Source organism: Elgaria multicarinata, chromosome 9 (assembly GCF_023053635.1).
Source record: "Elgaria multicarinata webbii isolate HBS135686 ecotype San Diego chromosome 9, rElgMul1.1.pri, whole genome shotgun sequence".
NCBI classification, from domain to species: Eukaryota; Metazoa; Chordata; class Lepidosauria; order Squamata; family Anguidae; genus Elgaria; species Elgaria multicarinata.
Window position 1 is genome coordinate 85,445,040 of NC_086179.1, and position 20,116 is coordinate 85,465,155.

The 20,116-nt window shown below is 42.2% G+C and overlaps 1 protein-coding gene across 1 annotated transcript in view; it reads left to right on the forward strand.

The window, feature by feature from the left end:
• Window positions 1-20,116, forward strand: part of ITPR2 (inositol 1,4,5-trisphosphate receptor type 2) — a 286,514-nt gene that overhangs the window by 122,487 nt on the left and 143,911 nt on the right. The window contains exons 30-34 of the mRNA XM_063134243.1: window positions 3,364-3,564; window positions 8,157-8,408; window positions 10,685-10,810; window positions 12,120-12,248; window positions 14,651-14,771. Of these exons, the coding sequence (XP_062990313.1) occupies window positions 3,364-3,564; window positions 8,157-8,408; window positions 10,685-10,810; window positions 12,120-12,248; window positions 14,651-14,771 (829 nt within the window). The remainder of the gene's footprint in view (window positions 1-3,363; window positions 3,565-8,156; window positions 8,409-10,684; window positions 10,811-12,119; window positions 12,249-14,650; window positions 14,772-20,116) is intronic.

The window sequence follows — 20,116 nt, forward strand, 5'->3', positions numbered from 1 at the left end:
TGGGGCTGCCTTTGAAAACGGTCCGGAAGCTTCAACTGGTGCAAAACAGGGCAGCAAGGTTATTAACAGGGACTGGCTGGCGAGATCACATCACGCCAGTCCTTTTCCAGCTTCATTGGCTGCCAGTCCAGGTCCGGGCCCAATTCAAAGTGCTGGTATTGACATTTAAAGCCCTAAACGGTTTGGGGCCAGGGTATCTGAAGGAACGCCTCCTCCCATATGTTCCTACCCGGACCTTAAGATCATCTACAGGGGCCCTTCTCCGTGAGCCCCTGCCAAAGGAAGTGAGGCAGGTGGCTACTAAGAGGAGGGCTTTCTCTGCTGTGACACCCCGGTTGTGGAACGAGCTCCCCAGAGAGGTCCGCCTGGCGCCTACACTATACTGCTTTCGTCGCCAGCTGAAGACCTTTTTATTCACTTAGTATTTTAACACTTAATTTTAACTTAAATTTAAATTTTACTGTTTTAACTCTGTATTTTAATCTTATATCAACTTTGCTGTGTGGTTTTATCCTGGTTGTGCTTTTTATACTGTATTTCGTAATTGTGTTTTAACCTGTTGGGTGTTTTACTGTGGTTTTAATTTTTTTAACCCAGAGAGCTTCGGCTATTGGGCGGTATAAAAATGTAATAAATAAATAAATAAATAAAATAAATTGTCCAAAGTCCCTCAAAAACGTGGAGCCCACAAGTCCACGCTAGCCTCTTGTCTGCAATCATCAGGTTTGATCATCAGGACTTTTTTTGTGTATGGAAATGAGAGGTAGTGATGAAACTCACTTTCCTTGGCTGCTTTGTTTAATGTTTTTTTTAAAATGAAATATACAACCAAAAACAGATCTTTCAGGAAAAGACAATGCAGATAACCATGCTCTTATCTTTACATTTTTAAAACCATCATAATTAGACCAGTCATGTGATTAAAGGAATCTTGTCGATCAAGCATGTGAATGTTGTTTTGTTTGTTGATTGATTAACCAATTACGTATGCAAATCAATAAAACAGTGGTTGTGGGGTGGAAACATAAGCATGCTGTGCTTTTAGAACACCTGTCAGCTATTGGCATTGTGTGATGAAGTATGCAAATGTCACAGCAGGCACCATCTTACAGGAAGTGCTCTTTGAAGGAATCCATCCATAAGGATGCAGAAGCCTCAGTGCTTTCATCTGCTTGCTTCCATTTTCCTTCAGCCCCTTGACTTTTAAATGTGATTTGTTCTTTGTTTTAGTGAAGAATGTATTGGCATACATGGCTTTCCAAGCAATAATAATATTAATAATAATATATTTATTTCTTACCCACCTCTCCCTCTGGATTGAGGCGGGGAACATCATTAGATACAAACACCATAAAATACATAAAACTGTTTAAAAACCTTAAAAACTGTTTGAGTGTGTGATTGGAAAGTGTAATGTGTGTATATTTATCTGTAGTACCCACAGCTGATCTCTTTCAGTGGTTTGGCTGCTTAGCAGTTCCTGTGCTCATCTTTCTTTCTTTTTATTATATTTTTTTTATTATTTCAAAACTTAACAAACTAACAAACACAAAATACACAAGGTAAGACAAATAAAGAAATAAAAAAACACTCAAAAAACATAAACCACATACAAAATTAAGATGGACTTTCAATGTTCTCCACAGCAAAAATACGTAACAATATTTTCTCTTGCTCTATAATTACAAAAGTCAAAATTCCTCTCTTTCTTTTATCTTAAAGTGCTCATCTTTCTTAATGTTTTGAGACATGGAACTGACTTATGGGAGCCCTTGTGCCGGCGTTAAAAGAAATGGTGGGGAACAGCCCCTCAGACTATGCAGCAGTAGTAATCCAAAAGAATGCACTTAACATGCCAAGTGACTTACCTTTTTTATTTTTCTTTCTGTTCACAATATCCTTGTGAGGCAGGGCTCTAGTGTTTGTGTGGAGAAGAGTGAACTGCTATTGTCACCGCTACTCACGTTGTATGTTATATAAAATTTGCACCTATATGTAAATTATTTAAATATGTAAATTATTTAAAAGGCTTGGGTGAATAAAAAAGTATTCACCCGGCAACAAAAGGACCATAAAGATGGCGGTAGGAAGGCTTTTCTGCAAAGACTGTTCCATAATTTGGGGACCACCACTGAAAAAGCCCTCTCCCTAATGGTTACCCACCTCACCTCTTTTGGCAGGAGCACACTGAGCAGGGCTTTTGAGGAAGGTTTTAAGGTTCAAGTGGGTATATATGGGAGAAGACAGTCATCTGGTCCCGACCCATGTGGGGCTTTAAACGTTAAAACCAACTCTTTAAATTTGGCCCAGAAATGGACTAGGAGCCAGTGCAGCTGGCAAAGCACAGGTGTAGTGTGGCAAAATGCCCAGTCCCAGATGATAGCCTTGCGATACTATTCTGAAACAGCTACAGTTTCCAAACAATTGTTAAAGGCAGCCCCACATAGGCACTGTTCAGAAGACACCTTAAACCACAGCTTTAACCACTGTGGTTACGCCAGAAAGCCAGGCCATGTTCAGAAGACACCTTAAACCATGGCTTTAACCATGGTGAATAAGGCAAAAAGCCTTATTCACCATGGTTAAAGCCATGGTTTAAGGTGTCTTCTGAACATGGCCCGGCTGTCTGGCTTAACCACAATGGTTAAAGCCGTGGTTTAAGGTGTCTTCTGAATGGGGCCATTGAGTGCATTGCAGTAGTCTAAACAGGAGGTTACTAGAGCAAGGGTTCAAGCCAGTTTTCACAGCAGAACCTTTGCTTTTTCATGTCCTCATTCTGTCTCCTGACCACACCCCAAACCTATTCAGTCACACTCATCTGCATGTCAGCTCTATCGCTTGGTCCCTGGTGGTTCCTGGAGATGTTTGATTACCTGGCTGTGTCAGATGGTGCATCCATGGGTTGGGTAAGGGCTGTAGCTCAATGGTAGAGTGCATACTTTGCCCATGAAAAATCTTAAGTTCAGTTCCTGGCTCTTCCAGATAGAGCATGGAAAGACCCCTGTCTGAAACCCTTGGAGAACCATTTCCAGTCATTGAAGGCAATACTTAGCTAATCATCTGACTCAGTATAAAGCAGCTTCTTATGTTCTTATGATATCACAGGCACAGCTAGACTGAAAAATAATGAAAGCATCTCAGATCTATTTTATTTACTTTCAACTATATGCATCAAAAGCACTTTACCTGGGGGCACTGGGTAGCTTTCTCTGACAGTAGCTCACCAGAGCCATTGTTTTTATGTGGTTGAAATGTGCGATACCCATGTGTTTTCTAATAATGTTAATCAGAATTTCATGTAAACAACCATCTTTGTTATTCTTATGGGTGGCTTTTTATTTTGTTTGTTTGTTTTTAAATTAGCTTCTGGAGGCTGAAACCATGCGCCATATCTTCACAAACAATTACCATCTGTGCAATGAAATTAGCGAGCGGGTGGTCCAGCACTTTGTGCACTGCATCGAAACGCACGGCCGCCATGTGGAATATCTACGCTTCCTGCAAACCATTGTAAAGGCAGATGGCAAATACGTCAAGAAATGCCAGGATATGGTAATGACAGAGGTATGTTAAGCCAACCACATGTATGTCTGACACATGCACTTCCTTCTGGAGTTGTTGTCATCATCAACAATGATTCAATATAATAATGTCATCAGCTTACATTTATTTATTTATTTATTTTATTACATGTATATACCGCCCCACAGCCGAAGCTCTCTGGGCGGTTTACAACAATTAAAAATAGTAAACATTAAAAGTATACAAAATTTAAAAACCATCAAAAACATAAAAAACAGTATAAAAACAACAGTATCCATTTAAAAACAACAATTCTGGGGTCCATTAAAAACAAACTTAACGTTGTTAAATGCTGTTTAAATGCCTGGGAGAAGAGAAAAGTCTTGACCTGGCGAGCCTCATGACACCTAACAGCTAGAGGGGAAGAAAGAAAAGGTTACAATTTGGGGGGGGGGGTTTGACCCAGGCCTTAGCTAGACCTACCTTTTAATCCAGGATGGAGGAGGGAAGATCTTGCGTTGTGTTTAACACGAGATCCCTCCTCTGTTTACACATGAGGCATGATGGCCTCAGGAGGAGAGGATGGAGTGCACGAACACTTGTGTGTTAAAGGTAAGTTTTTTTAAAAAAATTAATTACTTTTCCCACTCCCCTCACCCTAAGCCCCCTGCACGACTCCCGCCTCGCATGGAGCCGGGTCAAACTGCAGCAATGGGCCACACGTTCTACGGTCTCGGGCTCAGCCCGGGACCATGGAAAAAGCGGGCCCAAAGGGGAGGGTGAGATCCCGGGGCAAAGGAGGGATCATCCCTCCCTGATCCCGGGATCCCCTGTGCATCATGTGGACACACAGGGACGATCCCGGGGTTTGCCTCGTGATAAAGCCCGTTCTAGCTAAGGCTCCAGTCCTTCTTGTGTGGTGTATTTTTTATTTTACTGCAGTTTCACCTTCTCATGAACAGTGAGCTATGCTCATACATTGCTACACGCAGTACACTATGCTTAACTGTGGTCACGGAAAAGATGTGACGCAAAAGAGTGAAAGGAACATCAGGCCCTACATTTTGACAATGGAGGGAAACACGAAGGGAGAGGAGAGAAGGGTGGATGGAAAGAAATGCAAGCGAAGATTGATACAAGAGTTGTTTTCCATTCCCTCTGATGCCACTGTGGCTTGCCTGCATCACAGATTTAGCAGTAGGGAACATTGCAAAAATAACCAGCGCTTTAGCACATAGAGTTTTAAACTGAACCTAATTTGGTAAGGCCATCTGTGTATACGTTAGCACTCAGTGCGAAGAACTATGGTGACATGTGGCATTCTGTGAAACACAAATATTTGAATTCTGTGCTCAGACTTTTGTTTATTAGAGGGCCAGATCTGCATTGGGAATGTGTGGGGATATAGTACAATCTGTGGGATCTGTTTGTGCTATGATTCTTTTGATAACAGTCAGCTATAAAATCAAGGCACGCAAGTCTAGCCAAACTACTTTAACATTTTAAAGTCCCATTATTTTCTGTTGGATTGAGCTAAGGATATGATATTTAAATCAATGGGAGTTAAAAGTGCTTAATTACTTTGAATGAATTATATCTCATGCAGTCCCATTTATTTCAGTGGGAGTGATGAGCACATATCTAACTTCCTGAATTAAGCGGGAATTAAGTGGATTGTGCTCACAGATAGGGCTTGTCTATACGGCTTCTTTACCCTGATATAAATGCACAGATTCACATTTCAGGACACAGGACGCAGCCGCCCATTCGCCGCAGCGCCGGGTTTTTAATGCGATAATGCGCACGTTTGTAGTTGCGATTTACCGTGACTTTTGGATCAACGTCCGAGTTTGCACTTCATGAGAACATCTCTGAATGGAGCCAGCACCTTTATGGTTCAAAAAGTTAGGGAGATTTGAATCACTGCAAAAATTGTTTATTTTCCAGAATAATGGAAAAGAAACAATTCACATATACAATTATTTATATAACCTATAAAACCTTACATGGCTTAAGACAGCAATACCTGATGGAGCATCTGTCCTGACATGAACCTACCTGTACACTATATTAACATCTAAGGCCCTCCTCCAGATGCCTCGGAGAACGAGGCTCAGAAGATGGCAACAAGGGAGAGGGCCTTCTCGGTGGTGCCCCCCCAATTATGGAATGATTTCCCCAAAGAGGCTCACCTATTGCCAACATTATTATCTTTTTGGCGCCAGGTTAAGACCGTTCTCTTCTCTCAGGCATTTGGCAACGTATGTTGGTTATTAATCAAGCCCTGGATTGGTCTTATTGTTGATTGTTTAAAACTGTTTTAGATATGTGTTGTCTGTGTGTGTGCTGTTGGTTTATATATTTCTTTGTAAATGGTTTTACACTCTGTGTAATGTATTTTTAATGTTTTTTAATCTTTGTAAGCATCCAAAGAGCTTTGGCTCTGGGGTGATATGGAAATGTGATAAATAAATAAATAAATCATGGCAAGAATTCATTGTATTTTGGATTGTTTGTAGATGAAGTAGTTAATTATGGAATTCATTATTTAGTAGATTTAGGAGGCTGTATGTCTCAGATCATATATGGTTGTTCTTCAGAAGCATCTGCAGCTCTTGTCGTTGTGAAACATAACTACAAAAATACTCTTAAAATACACAGAGAATCTGCCCCACCCTCCCCGGTTTAACTTTGAATATGTCCAAGAGTGGACTTTTATACTGTTTAGTGATTCTGTCCCATTTGCTGATTTTTTTTGTCTCTAACCCTACTGAAAACTGAAATGATGGGCACTCCTGCCCAAGGGGCTCAGAAAGTAGTTTATAGCCCCTTGGGCAGGAGAGCCAGTGTGGTATAGTGGCGAGAGTATTGGCCTGGGAGATGGGCGATCCGGGTTCTAGTCCCCACTTGCCATGGAGCTTACTGGGTGACTTTGGACCAGTCACAGACTCTCAGCTCAACCTACCTCACAGGGTTGTTGTGAGGAGCAGGAGGAGGATTATGTACACCTCCTTGGATTCTTTAAGGAGGAAAAAAGGCGGGATATAAATGTTGTTGTTGTTGTTAAATAATAATAATAATAATAATAATAATAATAATAATAATAATAATAATAATAATATAGCAACCGTAACATAAAATAATAAAACCCAGATAAATTGACTAAAATGGTAGCATAAAAGCAATAAATAATATAGGAACAAAAGCAGCAAATCAAAATTAAGGTGAAATTAGAATCGGTCACAGCAACAGAGGTTGGCTCAAACCATAATAACAATATAGAACGCGCCTTATACTGAGTCAGAGCATTGGTCCATCTAAATCAGTATTATCTCAGCAGCTTTCCAGGTTTTCAGGCAGGAATATTTTCCAGCTCTTGCTAGAGATGCCAGAGGTTGAAGGTGGGATCTTCTGCAGGCAAAGCTTCTGCTCTTCCATAAAACTCAGGCCAACAGTAACTTTGCGGGGATCAAACATTTCTAACCAGCTTTCATAAAACCTGAAAGGAAGAAACCTGGTGGGTTTTCTCGGAGACTAAGGTCTATAACAAAGGCACTGCAGCTAAGTAAGTCCTGCTCTTTGTGGCCACAAATCTTGTCTTTGATGGAACAGGTAACCAGGGGTGTATTTCTTATACTATGTCTATGTACTCTGTACTGTTTTCTAAAATAGGGGTTAGCATCTGGACCAAATTTAACCCCCTGAAAGGTACTACCTGGCCTCCTAACTTGCCAACCCAGAGGGAAAAGAGGCTTGAGAACAGGGGTGGATGAATCGGTCTCGGTTTCTCTCATAGAGATGGATGAATCTGTCAGTTTCAGTTATTCTCAGTTTCTCATGTTTCCAATTTTAAATTCATGCTGCCCCTTTCTTCATCTGTTCGCCTTTTAAAAAGTGTCCCCATGAAAACGTGTATGTATTTTACTGTTCATTTCATCTAATCTACACATTTTTGCCAGTAATCTCCTCTAACGTAATGCATTTTTGCGTGTTATTTTCACTGATATATTTACCATTGATATACGCATTTTACTGACTTTTTTGTGCACTTTCCCCCTAACATGCACATTTTTGTATGCATTGTTTTAATTGGAGAACTGCATCACAGCATTTGCAAAAAGTGTGAATACGGAAGGATAACTGTGTTTCAATTCAATTTCGGGAAATGCAAGTTCGCATTAAAAGGTGGATCGCACGGATTTCTCTCCTGGCCCTGTTTTGCAGCAAAGGGTATCTGGAGCAATAGGTGTTACAGCTGATTGACTCTGGGGAGAAAGAGAGAGGAAGGGCCTTGGCTCTCTATCCCCATCTCAATCTTCAAAGTGGTCGTCTAGGAAATCTAATTGCTGACCAGAGTTGGATAGTACAGTAGACTTGCATGGCGTTGAACATGTATTATTATTATTATTATTATTATTATTATTTATTTATTTATTTATTTATTTATTTATTTATTTATATAGCACCATCAATGTACATGGTGCTGTATAGAGTAAAACAGTAAATAGCAAGACCCTGCTGCATAGGCTTACATTCTAATAAAATCATAATAAAACAATAAGGAGGGGAAGAGAAATGTGGTTTAGTAAACATGTAAAGGTTGGGATAAGAAGCGTTTCCTGTTATCATTTCAGCTAGTCAACGGGGGTGAAGATGTGCTGGTGTTTTACAACGACAGAGCGTCATTTCCGATCCTCCTCCAAATGATGTGCTCTGAGCGGGAGCGAGTGGATGAGAGTGGCCCTTTGGTTTACCACATCACCCTGGTGGAGCTGCTAGCGGCATGCACAGAAGGGAAGAATGTCTACACTGAGATCAAGTGTAATTCCCTTCTTCCATTGGATGACATAGTGAGGGTGGTGACTCATGATGACTGCATACCTGAGGTAAGCTGGACTTTACGGCACAGCAAGTGAAGAAGAATTGCAAGAACTTTTTCAGTGTCGCTCGGAGGGGGTGGAGGGAAATCGCATGCTGAGTAGCCAGGCCCAAAAGAGCCTCAGAGGTTCTGTTGTGTTAAAGCTGTTATCAACAAAGAGGTAAATCGGGGCACTCAACATGTAAGCCATTCAGGGTTAGAAGCTCTGTATTTGGAGGTTTGCAGCTGTAAACAAAAGTCAGCTAGTGCAGCACCTCATCCTAGCTCCGCAGAATAGGTTGGAAACCAGGGAGCTCCCGCATAGTATGGGGGCACAGGGAAGGCTACAGGGATTTGTCCTGAAGGACCTTGTCTGTCCCCACCTTCCATGCTTGCCTAAGCCCTCAGGTACCCTTTTCCAGTCCCTGTTCGTGACGCCAAAATGACAATGTGACTGGAAATAAGGAATCTGGATGAGGCACAAGGACTTTGTCAAACATGGAAGACCTTTATATATATATATATATATATATATATATATATATATATATACCAAACTTAAGAATTTATTAGTAATAACAACCATTAACACACTATGAGTCCCTGAGTTATCTCGACTCCTAAACAGAGGTTCAACTGTTCTTGCAGGGCCCTGCACGCTGCTCGGGTAAACTTCCTATGCTGCTCCTGAAATGCTGTTCACTGGGGCAGGCTGCCCAATTCCCTGCAACTCACAGCCATTCTGTCCCACGTCGCCTTCTCCTTCTTTTCTTCCCCCAATTCCCTTGAAAACCTTCCTCCTTTCCGCTTTCCTCCTCCTCCCATCTTTTTCCTTTTCTCCCTCCACCAACTGCTTCCAACTGCCACACCCTTTTATCCCCCTCCTTCCATTACCATGACAACCCACGTCACACAGCCATCCAAATACAGCTCTTCTTGCTCTGTATTTTCGCTAGATGGGCTTTTTCGCCAGTCTCGTTGAGGCTTTGGGAAGGGTGAGGGAAGGAGGCTGGGGAGGTCTGAGGATGTGTCATGAGCTGTCACCTTCCCTCCCCGCTCACTAGCTGACTCCCTTCCCCTCCCACTGAGATCGCCTTGACAACCTGGGAGAGGCAGCCAGCGTGGGTCTCTCCACACTGGCTGAGAAGGGATGGGGGTCCTCGGATTCAGGAATCTGAACCATTCTATGGCCCCCCCAGACACTCTCTAGGGATCATAGGAGTGCTCTCTAAGGGAAACCATGATGTGTTGATTTTTCTCCTCTCATGCTAATGGGACACCAGGGTGTGATTTGGGGGGCACAGATTGGAAATATCACAAGAAACGGTGATTGGTATTGAAACTAAGGCTAGAGTGTCATCTTCATGTGACTTTGTATACAACAGATATATGACCTGACATGTCGTCGTCATCATCATTATTATTATTATTATTATTATTATTATTATATTTGTATCCTGCCTTTTGCTCAATACTGGGCCTCAAGGCGGTATTACAAATTTTAAAACATACATTTTAAAACATAGGAAAAGAAATGTAAAAAAAAAAGAAAGTTTAAAATACACAACAAAATTATAAGTCAGTAGGGGGAGAAAACAAACAAACAAACAAGGGGACCGGCCCTCGCCTTGGTGTCGCCCCCTTCAGCAGCGACCCCGCTGGTGGCAGACCCGCCCCCAAAGGAGCCTGCCTCTTAAGCTCCCAGTCCCAAAAAGTTGTTGCAGCTGGGAGTGAGATGGGTCTGTGCTGGGAGCCTGAGTCTGCTAGGAGCCAGTTGGAAGGTTCCACAGACTAGGCAAACCCCCAAGGCAGGACAACAGCAGCCGCTGATTGGCCCCTTGCTTTGTAGGCTTCCTCTCCTGGCTGGATCAGATGGACAGTATTCCAATTGCTAAATATTTCTTCAATAAATTAGAAGGAAGGAAACTAAAAGAATGCAGGGAAACAGTTGTACTGATAGAGAATAAATGATTACAAAAGATAAGGATTACAAAGGATAAGGAGACTGCAGAAAAACTGATTGAATTCTTTACATCAATCTTCATTGTTGAAGATGTTGAATAGATGCCCATGCCTGAATTGTGTTTTTCTGTTCCTATGAAGTATTACATGATTAATAACAACAGGATGAGCAATAACAAAAGAAAGCGAAAGACTGAAATATATGATGCCCTTCCTTCAGTCCTATAATAGTTTTGTGGGTTGTCGTTCTTGAAAAATATTTTATGGACTACAAGAAAAGAAACGCTGGTAATTTGGTTTGCCTGTTTTTTGTTTGTTTGTTTGTTGTATTCGATGTTCCAGGTGAAGATTGCATACGTGAATTTTGTCAATCATTGCTATGTGGACACTGAGGTGGAAATGAAGGAAATCTACACCAGCAACCACATCTGGAAGCTGTTTGAGAACTTCCTTGTCGATATGGCAAGGGTAAGCTTTTATGCGCCATTAAATATTGCAGAAACCTCATTAAAAGCAGTGGAGTTGAGTGGAATGATTCTGCTTCAACTTATATTTACTTGTAACTATCTTTCCAAATACATGAGTCACTAGAATGAGTCAAGTACATTATATTAGAATATAATTTTCAGTATATTTTTCCTAATATACTGAAATATTTCCTAATATACAAGAAAGGCAAATGGTATTTTGGGCTGCATTAATAGAAGTATAGCTTCCAAATCACGGGAGGTACTGGGTCCTCTCTATTCGGCCCTGGTTAGGTCTCATCTAGAGTATTGCGTCCAGTTCTGGGCTCCACAATTCAAGAAGGACGCAGACAAGCTGGAGCGTGTTCAGAGGAGGGAAACCAGGATGATCAGGGGTCTGGAAACAAAGCCCTATGAAGAGAGACTGAAAGAACTGGGCATGTTTAGCCTGGAGAAGGGAAGATTGAGGGGAGACATGATAGCACTCTTCAAATACTTAAAAGGTTGTCACACAGAGGAGGGCCAGGATCGCTTCTCGATCCTCCCAGAGTGCAGGACACGGAATAACGGGCTCAAGTTAAAGGAAGCCAGATTCCAGCTGGACATCAGGAAAAACTTCCTGACTGTTAGAGCAGTACGACAATGGAATCAGTTGCCTGGTGAGGTTGTGGCCTCTCCCACACTAGAGGCCTTCAAGAGGCAGCTGGACAACCATCTGTCAGGGATGCTTTAGGGTGGATTCCTGCATTGAACAGGGGGTTGGACTTGATGGCCTTGTAGGCCCCTTCCAACTCTGCTATTCTATGATTCTATGATTCTAATATTTTGCTACAATATTCCTAGGGCATGTCTAGATGAGGGTGATATCCTGGGGATCGTCCCAGGATCATCCCTGTGCAGCCACATAATGCACAGGGCATCCCGGGAGCAGGGAGGGACGATCCCTCCCTTGGCCCGGGGTTATCACCCTACCTTTTCATTCTGATTTTTCCTGCAGTGTCGGATGATACCGAGACCGCGGGATGTGTGGCCTGTTGTCGCGGTTTGGTCCCAGCTCCTCGCTAGATCAAATCACTAACCTGGCCTACTCTGAGCTAGAAAACATTTCCTCCTGATCTAAAATAGATTCAGGCATTTTTTCCCTTTGCCCTGCATCACCCTGACAAATTTCTGATCTATGAGGTCATTCAAATATGAACAGTTTGAGTTTGGCTGCTGCGTCTAGTGAACTGTACATTTTTACTTAAAGCGTGATGAATAGAAAACGTTATTTCCAATTGTTCCTCATGCAGCCACTCTGTCCGCTATAGGTTTGCAACACCACCACAGACAGAAAGCACGCAGACGTGTCCCTGGAGAAGTATGTCACTGAACCAGTAATGAGCATAGTGAGCGGCTTCTTCAATTCCCCGTTTTCAGACAACAGCACAAGCCTCCAGGTAAGGCTGAAGAAGTGTGTGACAAATGTCTATTTCATGCTGCTTTGCTAGGTTCACAAAGGCTACAGGAAGTTAACAAATGCATTCATCCCCAGTAATGTTTAATGCTATTTGCTCATCGAAAGTTGAAATTTTATTCTTCAAGAAGGGGGAAAGGCCTTCTCCAGGAAAATCATTTCCAAATATGCAGACGCATCTCCTAAGTCTTTTTGTTATGGTATGCTTGGTATCCATGTATTTAATTTATCCATATTTAATTTATTGTATTTATACAAGAAACATTTATTCCCTGCCCTTTGGCCCTAAAAAGGGACTGCAAAGCTACACACATGCGATGGAGGATTGGAAAATGCTCTCCGCAGATCTCTTTGCCTAGAACCATCTTCCCCAGCCTGGGTCCCTCCAGATGTTTAGTCTCTCCAGACTAAACTTCCATCAGCCCCAGCCAGCATGGTCAATAGCCAGGGATGATGGCAGTTGCAGCCTAAAACATCTTTATCATCCTTCCCTATCATGGTGCTCTTCAGTTGTGCTTGAGTACAACTCCCTGGCAGGCCAGGGCATGCTGAGAGTTGTAATCCAACACGTCTGGAGGACACCAGTTTGGGGAAAGATGAAGTGGAGGGACCTGAGGATGGGTTAGGCTGGCCTAGAGGATATTTGGTGAGACTGTTTCAGATTAAGACTGGAGTTCTTACAAATTCACCTGCTAAACCACACAACCACGCTTCTCCTGGTTTAGTGAAGAAGTTGGAAGGAAGTTGTCAACCACTTTAGGTGGCAGCTACAGTTATGGTGTCCCCCTATCTATTTCTTACGATTGTGGCACAGTGTACAAGCAGACAGGAACAAAATAAGCTGCCATATACTGGGCCAAAATGATTCTGGTGTTTCCAGACAGACAGGTCCTAGTACTAACCATTAGGAGGCATTGTGCAGTGATTCAGTCTTTTCTTACTTAACGGATTTAAGAAAAAAGTCAAAAGAAGTGGTGGGGAAAAGTGGGAGGCAGATGTCATCATCTGGACCCCCCCCTGAAATTTCATGAACGAGGCAGGGCAGTGATGCTTTAAAAGCCTTGTCTGGAAGCACCCTTTGTCCATCTTGGCCAGTATTTTCTGCTCTGACTGGCTGCTCAACAGGGCCTGAGGCAGAGGTTTGTCACCTTGTCTGCTACCTGATTTTTTTTTTTTAACAGGAGATGCCAGGGAGGAGCCTGGAACCTTCTACATGCAAGGCCTGGGCTTTGCCACAGAGCTAGAAGCCAACCTGCCTAAGGCAGGCTCTCAGTTTTCTTCTTTCTTAGCCCTAACATTGGCAGAGTTCTGCCAGGGAGTGACAAGCTGAAGTGACTGTCAGACTGGAGTGACTGTCTCACATACACCAGGCCCTAGTAGAGTTTCCCACCTGCCACCCAGATCTCTCATGCAGCATAGGCCAACATAGCCTTCTTGAGTCAGGTAGCAGCTGCCTGGATCTATCTCATTTTCCCCCTCTCCCGTGCATAACTCCAGTCGGGCAGGGGAGCTAGTTGCTCATAATGACAGCAGACATAAATATCAGAACATGGGCCTGTTTCAGACCCCCAGGGAAGAAGCCTAGAGGTATGCACTCTGATATTATAGATGTGCGTTTTCCTGGCATGAATGGGGACATTGGTTTTTCAAGGGTATGGTAACTCCATAACAGTAAGGGAAATATCTAGGCTTTCCTCCTGGGGTCTCTGTGAAAATAAAGAACTAGAAATGTGCAGGTGCTGCATCGTGAAGATGAACAATGTCGGTGCTTGTGATATAACCACAGATTCCAAAGATCAATTTATGTCTTCTGTAAAAAAAAACAAAAAAAGCCCTGCAAGGCCTAGTTTAAATAATGCTATTCTAGAGCCATGTGTTCCAGAATTCCTGGCTTAGGATCCTAATGAATTAGATATTTTGGAGGCACTGGCGAACTAGAAGAACACCAAGCACTGCTGGCCTAGGACATTTTGCTGCCTGAGGCAAAGGACAAGATGGTGCCACACTACTATTCCACATATGAAAGCCGACCAAACTGGACATGAAGTCAGAATTTGACACTGGTGACACAGGACAGTGTTCTTCACTGCACCTGTTGGAAATAGGCTACCTTGAGGGGCTCAGGGAGGCCCCACGGCACATGCAGCTCTGAGACATTTTTCTCCCTCTCTCAAAATACTAGAACCCGGGGTCATCCCATGAAACTGATTGGTGAGAGATCCAGGACAAATAAAAGGAAGGACTTCTCCACACAGCGCATAGTTAAATTATGGAACTCACTACCACAAGATGTAGTGAAGGATAGCTTTAAAAGGGGGCGAATTTACTTACCGTAAAAATCACTTGGATTATAAAATTGATCCCTTTGTGTATGCTTGTTTTCAGACACACCAGCCTGTTTTTATTCAGTTGCTGCAGTCTGCATTTAGAATTTACAACTGCACCTGGCCAAATCCAGCACAGAAATCGTCCGTGGAGTCTTGTATCAAAACTTTAGCTGAAGTCGGTAGGTGATTTTCATTCTTGCTTGATAAATGACTTTGGTGGAACACCAGTTATTTCTTATGGAAGTAGACTCCAGAAAATCAGGAGCAGAGATCCTGAAACTTCTGTGCAATCTCCATTGAAGTGAATGAGATCTGAGACAGAATAGGGCAATCCTCATGGAAGAAGTCAGTTGGGGAGTGTGCCACAGCTCACTAGTCTGTATTTTATTTCACTTGTTACAGTGACACCTCATCACAAACAGCATTATATGATGCATGCTTTCTCCCTAGAAGCGCTTCAGGAATTTTAGCAGAGAAATATTTCCATGATGACTGCTGCTTCCCTGGCAAGCAAAGGCCGCATGTGCTCTGGAATCAGTGGCCCAAGCTAGGGTTGGACGATAGGGTCAACGTCCAGAAGCCTGCAGCTCAGGACACCCCCTGGTGTCCACCCAAAGAGTGGCAAGCAATGGGCGCAGCAGAAGGAAACTCCCATTTTATTCCTGTAGTCATTATGGTGCTATAATTTAAGTGAGTTTAAAATGGAAAACTGCATCTGCTCAGTATTTTTCTTTTAATCATGTTGGCAAACAGTTTTGTTGTTCTAAGGTATCAGGAATGTAGAAGTAGATATAAAGCATGAAATGGTGGGGAAGAAGAGAATTTTTAGTGGTGTGCTTCTTTATTTTATTTATTTATTTATTGCATTTGTATACCACCCCATAGCCGAAGCTCTCTGGGCGGTTCACAGCTAAAGTAATACATGTGGCCATAATACATGGGCCTTCCTGTAAGATAATTAAGTCCAATGTATAAAATTACCTAGCTGCACCAGTGTTCAAAATGGAGCAGCTCTGAGCTGGGCAGTATCCTAGGCTAACTGTAACATGGAGATCCATTCCACACACAAACGGCCATTGTCTCTTCTGCCCTCCTTTCAAATTCATAAGAGCTATTCTATTCATAAGGGAAGAGGGAGGCAAAAGTCATAGTGCCTAAGTGTCAGAAGTGTTCGTATGTATTGTGTATTTGTATGTATCCAAAGCAACAGTTCCCACCTTCCTCTGTCCAGAAGAATAGCCAGGTCTCTTCCCTCCCTCACACAATTAATTGAAGCTCATCCCATTCATTTTAACCAGGATGTAAGACACAGTTCAATTGGGATTGCTTCCAAGTAAGTGGTCCTACACGAGGCATTTATTGTGAGCCCGTGATTCCTTACTAAAGGTTGTTTATGGATTCCTTAGATGACATCATGATCCTGCAGTTTTGCTTCTGTTTTATAAGAGCACTTTTCAGGGGCAGGTTAGAGCGGGGAAAATGAGGTATTATTTCTAAAAGGGAAAGAACCACTTGTGCATAAAAGCAGGAAAGGAAAAGCTCTTACTGCTAGGGTGGCCATATGAAAAGGAGGACAGGGCTCCTGTATCTTTAACAGTTGCATAGAAAAGGGAATTTCAGCAGATGTCATTTGTATATATGGGGAACCTGGGGAAATTCCCTCTTCATCACAACAGTTAAAGCTGCAGGAGCTATACTAGAGTGACCAGATTTAAAAGAGGGCAGGGCACCTGCAGCTTTAACTGTTGTGCTGAAGAGGGAATTTCATCAGGTTCCCCATATATACAAATGACACCTGCTGAAATTTCCTTTTCAATACAACTGTTAAAGATACAGGAGCCCTGTCATTTTCATATGGTCACCCTACTTAGTGCAGAAGTTGGATCTCTGTTCTATGCCAAAACTGAAAGTAGAAACAGTAATTAACAGCCTTTTGTAGAAAAGCATATTGTCTTAAAGGGATTTGTTTCCAAATAAATGTACGTAGGCACTTAATTGCACTGCGGCTGTGGAGTAGTAACCCAAAATTCCTTTTTCTCATCCCTCTGGGAACTCTCTTTCTCTCTCTCTCAAACACACACACACACATACACCCGCCACCCCCACACATAGAGGATTCCCGTTCATTTCCTCACAGATTAACAGTTCCCTTATTTTGGCTGCAGTTTTCACACATAGAACGTTTTGGTAACTGGGGAGCTCTGGGATAGGGAGCCCAAAGAGATGAGCTGCGATTAATTTTAACATATGATATGGATGTAATTTACCAGCCATATCTTTGGCTATGGGCCTCTAACTCATGTAAATTGCTAACATTGCCCAAGAACTGCAATTCAAATTCAGCTCACTGAAAGTGTGAATGCTTAGGTCAGAGGTACAATTATTTGAGAGGTAACTTTTACTTTAGTTTTTTAAAAAAGTATAAACTGTAATAACTCATGTCATAAACATCTCTTAAAACCCTTCTGCAACTATGGTATAAACCGTGCTTATGAAGAAAAATGAAACTGAGTGAGCCTACTGTCTGATTTGTATCTGTTCCAGATTGCTTGTTAGTACCTTGATTGTAAACATTTGGGCGAATGTATCTGCATTTGCTACTAGAGTAAATGTTCTGCTAATGTACCGTCATGGTTTGTGACACAACCACACATATTCTGGATTAGTGAAGAGGTTGGAAAGAAGTGGTGAAGCACATAAGCTGGCCACGGCAGTCATGGTGCCCCCCTCCACTTCTTATGACTGGGGTGCAGGAAACCAAAAAAGCTGCCGTATACCAGGCCGTGTAGTATAATATATGTAATATAAATATAATGTAATATAAGTAAAGTATATTTCCTCACGATGGAGGGAAGAGCCCAGGATCAGAATGCAGATCACCCAAATCATTGTGCCTTGGTATGCATAGAGGGTATATATACAACACATGACAGAGCAGCAAACATGAATTTGCAACCAGAGGGTCAATCTTTGCTCCCTGATCAAGGTTCCAACATGACACATGTGTTTCCAGACATGTGTTCATCCCCTTTGCACCATGCATGTTTTGGGGCACATAGACATCTTTTTCTGTACAAACCTAACTAAGGCCCATGGGTACATGATTCATTTTATGCTTTGGGATACTTATGTACAGGTGTAGCTCGTATCTTTATTTTATTCCTTTCAGGGTGTTAGCTTTGATGAAGAGCTTTTCTATTAGCAGACCACTTATTTCAAAGCTGTGGTGTCTTATTCATTCTAACTTCGTGACAGTATTCAAATTGTAACCTGCTAGTTTTTACAGCAGTGGCACCTACTTAATAGCCCTGTATTCGGAAGAGCCTAACAGCCAGGTGCTTCCATTGTGATGGTGTGTTTGGTACCTGACTAAGAGAGCTGTTTGCTATTGAAAACCTGGTCCCTAATAATTATAATTAGCTGTATGTTTTTCCATGCATTCTGCACCATCAGCAGATGAAGTTGCGCTCTTTGCTGAAGGGAGAGATGAGATCATAGAAGTTTCTTTTAGTCATTGGGCTCATCTACACCAAGCAGGATATTGCACTATGAAAGTGGTATATAAAAGACAGGAGCCGCACTACTGCAGGATCTACACTACTGCTTTATAGTGGTACTGAAGTGCACTGGCAACTGTTGGGACCCATGACACATCTAGGTGGCTTGAATGTTCAACATTCATATTTCATAGTATGGTTTCATTTTCATTTTTATTTTTAAAGATCCATAGGGTACAAGGCAAACTGGATAAAGGTGCTTAGAAAATGAATTCCATCTCTACCCCCAGGGACTATTTCATCTCTGTATTTTTGGTAGGCAATGATCCATCAGCCTCGGATTGAAAGTTCTCTGCAAACTGATGGGGTTGAGTTTGGTTTTGCTTGGACACATTTAACAGAACAGCCTAAAATCATGTTTTGTGCCCAGTTAGTGTAAGAGTTTGAGGCTATAACTTTCGGGTGGGTTTTTTTTTATGAATTTGAGCCCAAGAGGGTTCAAAAGGACTGGAAAAGATCTGAAAACCACTGAAATAATTTGCGACCATATCACAGAAAAGATACAGAATAGGTAGTGGAAAATGTGTATAATGTGCTTAGAATAAATCTTGTTCTTCAGATTTCACTTCAGGAAAAAATATCCTCCTAGAGCCCCAAGGCTTGGTCTGTCAAATGCATATTATACACCAATTTTAGTCTCCTATCAGAAACAGTGCAGGCATCAGATCATGTACTACCAGGATATGATTGCTAAGGCAAAACAACCCCCATCCTCTTCTTCCTTTACCAGCAACAACATTCACAGTACTTACTGCATTATTTGTGCTTCATTTTCAGGCCATGTTAAGTAGTTGGAGAATCATTGCATGGGCATTTCAGAATAATTTCTTTAAGAATAATGACAACTGCACGTTCTGTCATGGGAAAATCTTAATATTTTCCTTATTTGGCAGCATTAACAAAAATACAGATATACAATTAACATATCCAGTCTATGCTTTCAATAAGGATTAATTTCATTTCACTTTTTTCCATGTTTCTAACCAGGAGAACAAGATTTATTTTATGCATATTGTACATACTTTGCACCATGTATTCTGCATCTTTCCCAAAATGCTGCCACAAATTATTTCTTTTTGTTGTGGATCTATTCCAGTCATTTTCAATCCTCTGGAACCAAAATTAGACAAAAAGTGTGCAACTTACAGCCTTAAACACTTACACTGACATGGGTCCAAAACTAGATTTTAGATTCCCTTAAATATGCCCTATCAAAAAGCTGCAGGAAATTTTGTGAAGAATTTGTTACGCAAGAGTTATTACCTACCCAAAATTACAGAGATTGCATAGTCCCTGGAGGGTTACCGTGACACAACACAATAATAGGCCTCGTTTGTCAAGGGTTAGGCTGTAGGCACCAGACAGGGGTGAGCCAGGAGCCATAGGAATGGCCAAGAGTCAGGACTGAAGGACAAACCAGGAGCCAAAGTCAAGGAGCAAGCAAGACGTCAGGACTGAAGAGCAAGTTAGGACCAGGATTGAAGAGGGGGAGGTAGGATTGGAGAGCAAGCCAGAAATTAAGATCAAAGTGCAAGTCAGAACGCAAGGACAAACCAGGAGACAGGGCAGAGAAGCATGCCAGAAGTCAGGACCAAAGACTAACTAAGGGTGCAAGAACACACCGCAGCTGAGGAGGACTTTGTTGCTCAAGCAAAGATCAAAACGAAGAGGAAGCCTTCCCATGCTTTGTCCTGCCCATGTAGTTCCAATGACCAGCCTGGGTAGTTGGAGTCAGTCCAAGGCCTGAAGATACTTCAGTTATGAAGCTGCTACTTCCTGTTCATTGGTCGCCACATGGGCATCCGTACACAGATCCAGCCATTCCTGACATTGCCTCCCAGCCTAAAATGTATTCTGAATGGATTTTACAGCAGAGACAAAGATCTTTGATGGAAAATTCGACAAAATGTGCGTACGTGGTAGCCCTGGAGTCAGAAATGATTGCCCTCAGAAAGAAGATCGTGGGG